Source organism: Mustela nigripes, chromosome 14 (assembly GCF_022355385.1).
Source record: "Mustela nigripes isolate SB6536 chromosome 14, MUSNIG.SB6536, whole genome shotgun sequence".
Lineage (NCBI taxonomy): Eukaryota > Metazoa > Chordata > Mammalia > Carnivora > Mustelidae > Mustela > Mustela nigripes.
In genome coordinates, this window is record NC_081570.1 from 91863060 (window position 1) to 91874530 (window position 11471).

An 11471-nucleotide genomic window follows, 5' to 3' on the forward strand; every position below is an offset into this window, starting at 1 on the left:
GCTCCACAGGGAGTCTGCTTCTCCCTCTGACCTTCTCCTTGCTCATGCTCTCTCTCTCTCTGTCTCTCTCCTTCTCTCTCAAATAAATAAATAAAATATTTTTTAAAAGTTTTTTTAAAAAGAAAATTTTAAAACACATCATTCTAAATCATGCCATTAAGTACAAGGGTAAGTTCACATCCAGACCAGTTTCCTACATATACCTTCCATATGTACAACGTGTAAAACAAAAGCTGATTTCATCACGATAGGCTTGGAGAATTGTAAGATGTGAAGTACTTTTTAATCAAAGAAAACACTTACATCAAGTTCAGTATGAAGTTTGTGGCAAATATATTTTAATTGCATATTAGTTCTTTGAAAATGTTCCCTTTGTTTGGTAACTATCCGATACAAAGTATTGATCAAGTTCACAGTGACACCTTATCTTGTAGCTATGCTTAATAAGCCGGTGTGCTATCCAAGACCAAGGAGTAAGCTGAAATCATTGGATCACCCTAGTCAAGGCTTACATTAAACTTATCTAGGGTTGGGGCACCTGGGTGGCTCAGTGGGTTAAAGCCTCTGCCTTCAGCTCAGGTCATGATCCCAGGGTCCTGGGATCGAGCCCCACATCAGGCTATCTGTTCAGCAGAGAGCCTGCCTCCTTTCTCTCTCTCTCTGCCTGCCTCTCTGCCTACTTGTGATCTCTGTCAAATAAATAAGTAAAATCTTTAAAAAAAAATTTATCTAGGGTTCTCCTGAACCCAGACCAATTGTACCCTGATATCTAGAAGTGGGGTTGTGTGTTGACATTATAGCAAAGCCCCAGATGACTCAGAGTTGTGAGTACAGCTCTGGTCCCATCCTGTTCTGTAACAAAAGAAGAAACAAAGCCACGTGGTGACTGAGTATCTTGACCCAAGCCACACAACTAGTTGGCGACAGATGCATGACTTGAATCAGGTTTTTCTCACAGTGCCACTGTTCCTGTTAATAAGGCTAGAATCTGTTGGCTTAAAAAATACATTGACTGGCTAAAAAGTATGCATAAGATAATTCTGACTTATACTACATCCTTGTTGAAAACATTAGATGAACTTTTAATTTATCTCTGAAAATTCAAACATATTGCTAGCTCCCAGCAAGCATGAATGGATCCTCTAAAGACAGGAGACATAATGTCAAACCAAAAATCGGAGTTGATAATTGAAATATGAGCAGTGTCTGAGAAGTGAGTATAGAGTTGACACTCAATATATATTTGCTGATCTGAAATAAATGTGCTAATTGTTTTTCTCTGCTCTAGACATTAGCCATCTTCCCCTTAACAGATACACACATACATTTTGTCATACAAAGGCCTCATTTCTCTTACAATTTTCCTGAGAGTTTCCAAAGCCATTATACCACCATACCAGAAAAGCTTCATGCTCCCAGGCCGTTGAAAGGAAATGACAAATAATAATGTCTTTCTTATCATCTAAAAAGAATAGGAGGCAATACAATTTAGTAAAAAGAACACCAGGTTTCTAGTTCTTCATTTAAGAATCTTGCTAGACATCACCCTGCCTAACAAGTAAAACACTGAATAGATTGAAAAAAATCAACAATTCTTGGATCCCTAAGAGAGGGAAAGACACGGGACAAACCTCAGCCCCCAGGAATGGAACAGGGAGTCACAACTTTCCAGAGCAGAGACTCCCCAGCAGAGACTGCTGTGGGATCTAGTGCCAGTGCTGGGCTAGGAAAACCTGAACTGGTATTGACAAATTACCGAAAGTTCAGTGCTTACAACTCTGAGAGTTAAACAGTCCAGGGGGAGCCATCATAGGGGAAACCCACAATATTGTAAGACTACCTTTAGGAGCTTGGCCAGATTCATACAGTCAACAGGAGAGGAAAATCCCCAGCTTCTGGCAGAAGGAGGAGAAAAGGCACTCTGCTCGTCTTTGTCTTCTTCTTCAGATTTATTTGTTTATTTGAGTGAGCGAGAGAGAGAGAGAGAGAGAGAGAGAAAGAATGTGTATGCGTGTGAGTGGAGTGAGAAGGAGAAGAAAGGGAGCGGAGTCTCCAATGAGCGGGGAGCCCCACATGCAGGGCTGGATCTCAGGATCATGACCTGAGCTGAAATCAAAGGGAGTCAGATGCTCATTCCACTGAGCCACCCAGGTGCTCCCACTCTGCTCTTCTTAAAAGACGTGTCCTCAGGAAAAACTTGTTAAAGGAAGCCTGACCAGTTGAGGTATTACCAGTGTAATATACCTCATAATATATGAAGTAGTGGGGGGTGGGGGAGGTGGGGAAGAAAATACTCCGCTCTAGCTCACTCTACCCAACCTTTTCCACCGTGGCAGGGAGGGAAAAAAAAGACAAACAACACTTGCAAGTTCATCGTCCAGAGGCACAAGATCACTAAAACAGAAATATATCTGGGAAACCCCTATTTGAAAACTAAATAGTGCACTTCTAAAATGACCCATAAGAAGAACGTGAAAAAGTGGGGGAAAAAATGCTAGAAAGTATTTCAGGATGAACAAAAATAAAAATACAGCCCTTATCAACCATTTAGGAGGCAGCAAAAGTAGTACTTAGAAATTTATAGCACTAAATGCCTATGTTAGAAAAGAGGATTCTCAAACCAATGAGAACCTTAAAAAACTAGAAAAATAAGAACAAATTAAACCCCAAGGAAGAAGACAAGAATAAAGAATGGAGCAGAAATCAGGGAAATATGAAACAGAAAAATAGAACCAACCTCATATGAGTTTAATAAAATTCATAACCAATTACTTAGACTGATGAAGACAAAAAAGCAAAGACAAATTACCTGTGTCAGAAACGAGAGGTGACACTACTATAAAGTCTACACAAAAACCATCAAGGCTTACCCAGAAAGAAATCGATAACCTGAATAGCCATATATTTACTAAGGAAACTGTAATAAAAACGAAACAAAATGAAACAAACAAAAAAAAAAACAAAATACCCCCCCCCCCCAACTTCTTATAAAGGAAACTCTAGGCCTGGAGAGCTTTCCTGATAAATTCTATAAAACACTTCATGAAAAAAATAATGCGGATTCTATAAAAACTCTTTCAGAAAGTTAAGAGAAATGAATAGCTCCTCATTCATTCTTTGGGTGCTAAACTATTAACAAACCTGGACAAATAAATTACAAGAAAATAAAACAACAATAAATAAAAAGGACAATCTATTGTTACCAGTTAGGGTTTATCTCTGGAAAGCAAGATTGGTACGACATCAGAAAATGAATGTAATTCACCAAATTAATAAATTATAAAAAAATGATAAATCACTTCAATTGATGCAAAAAGAACTTTTGGTAAAATCCAACATAAATTACTGGTAAAAACTTTCAGCAAAGTAGGCCTAGCATAGAACATCCTCATCTTAATGACAGGTATTTATAAAAAATTACAGATAACATTATACCTAATAGTAAAGGATCTAATAGTAAAGGACTTAATGCCTTCCGCCATGAGATCAGGAATAAAGCAAGTATATACCTTTCCTCTAATTCTAGTAGCATTTTCCTGGAGGTTCCAGCCATTATCATAAGGCAAGAAAGAAATAGAAAGCATTCAGACTACAAAGGAAGAAGTAAAACCACATTTATTCATTGACAACATGATTGTCCATATTTTAAAAATCTGTTAGAATTGGCGTGCCTGGGTGGCTCAGTTGGTTAAGTGGTTTTGGCTCAGGTCATAATCTCAGCATGAGATTGAGCACTGTGTTGGGCTTCACGCTCAGCAGGGAGTCTGCTTGAGATTCTGAGATTTTCTCTCTCTCCTTCTCTCTCCATCCCTCCCCTCCCCCTTCACTTGCTGTCTCTCTCTCAAAAATAAATAAATCTTTTTAAAAATCTGCTAGAATAATTCTAATTTAACTAATTGGAATTCCTGTAAGTGAGTTTAACAAGGTTGTAGGGTAAAAGATCAATTTATAAAAGTCAGTTACATAGCAATAAATAGAAAATGAAATTGTAAACCTACCATGTACAATAAGATCAAATGAAATATGAATTAAGGATATATGATAAAAGATGTGTATGTCCTTCGCTCTGACAACTATAAAACATTGTTGAGAAACTAAAGACCTAAATAAATGGAGAGCTATACCATGTTCAGTGGTCAGAAGACTCAATATTGATAAGATGTAAGTTTTCTCATAGTGATGTATAATTGAACACAATCCCAATAAAAACTGCAGCAACCTTCTATTGGTGAGATAAGATGTCTCCAAACTTCATAGAAAATACAAAGCACCTAGAAGAGCCAAAACATCTTTCAAAAGAAAAAATCTGGGGATAAGCACTGTCTGATTTTAAGACATTAATTTGTTGCAACAATCAAAATAGCATTGTATTAGTTTAAATATGGAGAGACATCCATGGAACTGAATACAGAATCCAGAAACATACCAACACATAAACAGACAACTGATTTTCTACAAAAGTGAAGAGGCAATCCCGTGGAGAAATGACTATCTTTTCAACATATGGTGCTGGAACACAAGGATCTCCATATGCAAAAAAAAAATGAACACCATTTTTGGAAAAAAAAAATGAACACATATTCAAAAATACCTCAAAGTAGACTATGAGCCTAAATTTAAAGCCTAAAGCTATAAAACTTCTAGAAGAGAATTTAAGAGAATATCTTTGTATCCTTGGATAGGCAACCATTTCTTAAATGCAATGCCCATATGCACGATCCTTAATGTAACAAATTAACAAACTTTTTTTACTTTCAATATATCAAAGTAAAAACTTCTGTTATATATGCACCATTAGTAAGATAATAAAAAGTCAGGCAACAAGCGAGGAGAAAATAAAGGGAAATCATATTTTATTAAGATCTAAGGGGGCACCTGGGTCACTCAGTCATTTAAGTGTCTGACTCTTGATTTTGGCTCAGGTCAAGATCTCAGGGTTGTGAGATCAAGTCCTTATTGAGCTCTGGATTTAGTGGGAGTCTGCTTGAGATTCTTTCCCTCTCCCACTGCCCTTTCCCCTACTTGCATGTGTTCTCTCTCTAAATAAATAAATAAAAATCTTTTAAAAAAGTAAAGAACTTGTATCTAAAATATATGCAGAACACTCAAAACTCAATAATAAGAAAACACACAGCCCATAAAAAATTTTGACAAAATGTTTGAACAAGCACTTCATCAGTGAAGGTATATGGGTGGTAAATAAGCACATGGACAGATGCTCAATATCATTAGTCATTAGAGAAATGCAAATCAAAGCCTCAATAAGGTACCACCATACACCTGCTAGAAAAGATAAAATTTAAATGACTGACCACACCCACTGCTGGTGAGGATATTATTGGAGCACCTAGAATGCTCAAATACAGCTGGTAGAAATGTTAACAGTCAAATCTCTTAATAAAACAGTTTGGTAATCTCTCAAAAATTTAGACATGTATCTACATATGATCTGCCCATTTCCCTTTCAATATTTATCTAAAAATGAAGCATATGTCTATATAAAGACTTATACTTGAAAGTTTACAGAAGCTTTCTTTGTAATAGCCCCAAACTGGTCATAACTTAAAAGTCCATCAACAGGCTAAAGGATAGATTGTGCTATATTCATACATAGAATAATAGTACGCAGTAAAAAGAAAGAACTTTCATTTAGCATAATGTCCTCCAAGTTCTTCCACACTTTTGCAAATGGTAGGATTTCCTCCTTTTGGAAGTCTGAATAATACCCCTTGTGTGTGTGTATATATATTTTTTCTTTATTTGTATATCCATTTGTATATCCTTATATGTGTATCTTTATCCACGCATATATAGGTATTTTCTTTATCCATTAGCCCACTGAGGGACATTAGGTTACTTCTGTGTCTTGCCTATACTTATGTGAAGAATCTAAAATAACCAAATGCATAGAAATAAAAAACAGAATGATGGCTGCCAGGGACTGTTGTAAAGGGGAAACGGGGCAGTATTAGTCCAAGAGCGCAAAGTTCAAATTGTGCACAATAAGTCCTAGAGATCGGGGCGCCTGGGTGGATCAGTGGGTTAAAGCCTCTGCCTTCAGCTCAGGTCATGATCTCAGGGTCCTGGGATGGAGCCCCGCATCGGGCTCTCTGCTCAGCAGGGAGCCTGCTTCCCCCTCTCCCCTGCCTGCCTGTCTACTTGTGATCTCTCTCTTGTGTCAAATAAATAAATAAAATCTTTAAAAAAAAAAAAGTCCTAGAGATCTACTGTATAGCATAGAGTCTGTGTTTAATAATCCTGAGTTATATACTTAAAATTATACTTATTTAATAATCCTGTGTTATATAATTGAAAATCCATTAAGTGACTAGATCTTAAATGTTATCACACAAGTAAATAAATGAAGAGAGCGTGGAAAACTTCTGGAAGTGAAGGATAGGTTTAGGGCATACATTGTGGTGATGGCTTCGAGGATTTATACTTATCTCCAAGTCTTGTCAAGTTGCAGGCGTTAAATGTATACAGCTTTTTGTATTCTAATTACACAATCAGTAAAATGGTTTTTAAAAAAATAAGAACTATTGTTACACAAAGCGACATGGTTTAATCTCAAAATAATTATGCTGAGTGAAAAAAGCCATACAAAAACTAATAGATACTGTATGATGCGGTATATAAAATTCTTTTTTTTTTTTAATGTACTCTATTAAGATTTTGAAAAATGCAAACTCATAGCCTGAAAGCAGAACAGTGCTTGCCTGGGGATTGAGGAAGGGCAACAAGTAGAAGCATGAGAGAGAAATTACAAAGCAGTACACCCAAAAACTTTGGGGGCTGTTTTTTATCATCTTGACTAGATATTTCACTTGTATATTCATTTGTCAAAACTTATCAAATTGTACATTTTAAATACGTGCAATGCACTATGTATCGCAGCATTTTCTTTCTTTTTTTTTTTTAAGTGGTATTAGTTTCTGCCAGAGACTACATTATAAATAGGGCATAAGGAGGGAGAGATGAAGTACAGACTACCCTCTTAGCTTTAGACTGGAAGAGGGAGACTAAAATAGCCAGATAGAAAGTTGGGTTAATGTGTTTTACGATGGGAGGAGTTAAGTATATTTATTTGCCACAGAAAAGAAGTAAGTGGAGAGAAGAGAGTTGAAAACGTAGGAGTCAAGAGTCAGCTGATTGAGGGCTGAAAAACCTATGAAGAAAAAGAAGTCTTGAGTAGGAGGAATCTTACAGGTACACAGGCAGGTATATTTTGCTTTGGGGGTGGAATGTGCAGGACTAGACTAAAGAGTCGGTAGAGTTTCAGTTGTTCATTCTATCTCTTCAGTTTTTGGAAAGAATGAGGTATGAGATAGGTGGGCTATGAAAGAGGAATAGTGGAGTTTTGGAAGACCCACTGTCCACAGCACTGGCTACAGTGGTTGGAGAGAAATTTACATCTAGGAGCATTCATCTGTAACAGAATGGCAGACCATAAATATTTTAAGTCAACAAAATAACTATCATTTATGCATGTACACAATCGATTATTATCTACCAGTTCTTCCCTGCTCTCTCTGCCCCTAACCAAATTTCACTTCTGTGCTAATCTTTCCACTGAGCCCATGCCCTTTTCCCTCAACACACATTTTAACAAACTCTTTAATTTTATTGGGAAATACTTCTAACATACATATGAAAATAGAGAATACTTTAGTGAACAGCAATATTCTACCATCCAGCTTTATCAAATCTCAACACTATACCACACTGCCCTCACCTAACCTAATCCTTAGACCAAATACAGGGTTACTGGACAAGAGAGGTTTCATCACCAGCAAACATCAACAGGCTCACTTACTTTTCACATTTCATACATTTCATGAATAATGCCCAGAGCACCTCTGAGAACTTCAGCATTCCTGTGGGTAGGCACAAATCAAATATGGCCAGAAATGGCCACTGGCAAGCTAATTAGGTGGTTCCCCTGAAATGAACCATTAATATGTTAAAGCAATGCAAATTAGATCACACCCACAGGTCCTAGGCCTGGAAAAAAATGCTCTGGCAAAGTACGAATTTTTAATAAAAATGGTAATTATGATTCACAGCACGGATCCTATTTTTCTTTAGCATTCTTACGTTCACTGCCACTTTGGCATTGGTAAACATGGGAAGGCTAATAAAAAATACTTTTCCCTACCTCATGTAAAATTTCTGAAGCTGAAAGCACGAAGTCAGTTTCTAAAGAAAGAGCTTTATTCTTTAAGCAGCCATAAATCTTCCATTAAGTAGAAACAAAAACCAAACCAAACCACGGTCCAAATGACAGAGATCTTACCTGCCAGAACAGACTGTGGGCATCTCCTCTCAGAAGTTCGACTGTATCCCCTGCCTGGATATGCAGTGGGGGTCCTTCATGATGAGCTGGGAGTGGTACTCCTGTATAGTTCTTAATGACCTGCATCTTTGGTAAGCCTGAAAATAAGCAACACAACTTTTAGAATTGAGAAAATAATGACATGTGAGGCTTGAATATACTTTAAAGTAAGAACAAGGCCATTAACATTACCAAGGTTTAATAGCACCAAGGCCATGTAAACATTTGAAGTAACTACAATGGAATGCTTTTCAACCTTCTTATTATTTGAGAAGGTAATGGAATAAGACACATATTTATCTCCTGATCCCTTACATACTTTTCCTCTCCCTCACCATCAATCTCTTTTTAGTTGAAAAAATATTTCTTTCAGCTGATGCCTGCTTCATAAAAAACATATCACGTACAGTTTAATGGAAAAGAATCAATTTTTTCATCAACTCTATCCCTTCTGCCTATTACTTTCCTCTTGGGCACTGGCTGATTTCATCACTAAGGAGGCTCACCCTTTCTGTGTATGTAACACAGTGCCCAGTATAAGGCTCATATCTTAAGGTTATCTTTGTAATTCAAAAGCAAAAAGGTGATGGATGTGCCACCGCAATATTTAAGACATTTATATGGAGAAATTCTTCAGGCTCAAATTTAGGCTTGCAAAACAGACCCAATAAAAGGAGCATGTCTAAGCCAATAGCATCAACAACACTTGAAATACAGATCCATCCTTTTTCTTTGTATTTCAAAGAACGTGCAATGAAGGTCTCAGTTCAATATTTCATTTTTGAGAACAGCTTCAACTGCACCCAAGCCTAACTACACCAATACTGGTCACGAATGGACAACTTCACAGTCACCTTTTCATTTATAGGTGAGATGCTCCCTCCTGTAAGAGAGAACACTCATAAACATGACATTTGGTGCACATTCAGGGACTCGAGCCATTGCTTATTACACATGTCAAGACTTTTTTATTCCAATGATGGACCATGGTAAAGCTGCAACTTGCTGGAAATGCTATGCCCAATAGAGTAGGAACATGCGTGGTGGTCCTTCAGTTCTAGATGTCCAAGTTACCTAGAAAAGGTTGTCCAGGTTACACAGACCTCAATACCTACATGAAATGCTCCTGCAAACAATTTAATAGAGTCCTCATAATCCTCTTTCAGCAACCATCCCAGAAGGAAGAAAGCAAGTAGAGCTGCAAATTAGGCAGAACTGAATAGCATTAGTCAAGACCTTCTTATCAACTCATCCATCAGAAGGCAGGAGGACTGAAAAACGTTGGACCCTTCACCCCAATTTAGCTGCTGTAACTGCTGAGGCATGTTACAAGTTGCTACATCTCCCCTTTGCTTCAGTTCTTGTGCCCCAGAACCCCTGGAGGGATGACTTTCATCCCACATCTTTCATGGAGTGTTTCCCGACCAGATGCCCTTACACAAACAGCAGACTTGATTGTCTTTCCCAAAAACAACACTCAACAGAACTCTTCTCAGTCAAGTGTTTATCAGACTTGCTCTCAACACACAGTATATGCCTTGAGTAGAGAAAAAAGCTTATTTTATGTTTTCTATCAAGTTGCTGTTGTTTATTTTACATGAGACCTAAATATTTCCTGCACACAACTGATTTAGAAGTTCCAAAGATGGAAGAGGATGCAGCCTAAAGTAGAATTTTAATCTGGTCTGAACAACAGTTATTCCATGTTGGGGGGCCAGAGTTGTGGTTAGCCTCGGTTTTTTGTTTTGTTTTGTATTGTTTTTTAAAGATTTTATTTATTTATTTGAAAGAGCGAGAGAGATCACAAGTAGGTAGAGAGGCAGGAAGAGAGAGTGGGGGAAGCCGGCTCCCTGCTGAGCAGAGAGCCCAATGTGGGGTTTGTCTATGCCAGGACCCTGAGATCATGACCTGAGCCGAAGGCAGAGGCTTAACCCCCTGAGCCACCCAGGGGCCCCTAGCCTCAGTTTTGTTGAACATTCTTAGAATAAGGAAAGCATTTCATTAGTAGGCTCCCTTGATAATTTGTTTTTATGTCAATTTTAAAATAAAGGCTGAAGACAAGGAATAAGAGTTTTTAAACCTGAAATAACTGATGTGGCCTCAAAGACTGGGACCAGTGAAGTGCCTGGAAGGACTCTGGCCTTCCCTGCAGTAGACCCACAGAGACAAAACCAAGCAGTGCCTGATGGAAACAATACATCTGTGATTGCCAACATGCCCAACTTAGTCCATTCTCAAGAACATGGCTGAAAAACCATAAAGTGTCTAGAGAAAAAAAATTAATGAGATCTCACCAACCATATATAAATTAGGGGTTAACATATGGCATACCCAGGTGACAAAGAAGGCTGCAAAATGTAAGACATGGAACAATGCTGCCTTATTTATCTTTTTTGATGGAAAAAAATGCCCATCACATAATGGAATGCCCATTACACAAAGCCTACTAAAACCTTACTTAAAATTTGAAGTCTTACATATATTATTATGCTCTGGTCAGGAAATGAGGCCTTAGTAGTCTTAAAGCTTACTTAGAACTCAGTCGTCTTTGAAATGATGGACTTGGTTTTTTTTTAGTCTTACTTACTGCTAAATTTTTCGTTCACTGTATCTCTTTTGCTATAACTTTCTTCTTGGTTATGAACTTCATTTGGGAAGTTGATCTAGTAAGCACACTAGCATAGGGTATGTTGCTGACCTCATTCCTAAAACAGAATTGTGTGCTCTTTGCCAAGAGTGATGGTTGAGCCTAGGTAATAGTCAAAAAGACATTGCTACTTACTTGAATTTAGCCATAAATGACTTTCAAAATAACAGCATTTATTTGATTCACTTTTTTTTTTTTTTTGTTGTGGGATGAGTTAGAGTTTATAATGGAATTTATATTTTTTAGTCATTTGTTAGAATAATCTCTGGCTATTTACTTCTGATAGGTCAGCACTTCCCATTTCAGGATGATCTGTCATCAGGTCAACAGGGCTCCAGAGATCAAAGAATAAAAGGGATCAAGCAAGGCCACTGTGACATAATGAATTCTGACACCTTGACCTTGTCACTGGTGCTTGCATATATATAATAGGAGTGCTAGGATACTGGTGTTCCCAATGGCTTATATTCCTCCTTTTTATAAAAAGAC

At 37.5% G+C, this 11471-nt stretch overlaps 1 protein-coding gene across 4 annotated transcripts in view; it reads right to left on the reverse strand.

Moving 5' to 3' along the window:
- The window catches only part of VAV3 (vav guanine nucleotide exchange factor 3), a 356330-nt gene that overhangs the window by 57966 nt on the left and 286893 nt on the right, over positions 1–11471 (reverse strand). For all 4 annotated transcript variants that reach the window (XM_059375596.1, XM_059375594.1, XM_059375595.1 and 1 more), the window contains one exon: positions 8297–8433. In XM_059375596.1, the coding sequence (XP_059231579.1) occupies positions 8297–8433 (137 nt within the window). The remainder of the gene's footprint in view (positions 1–8296; positions 8434–11471) is intronic.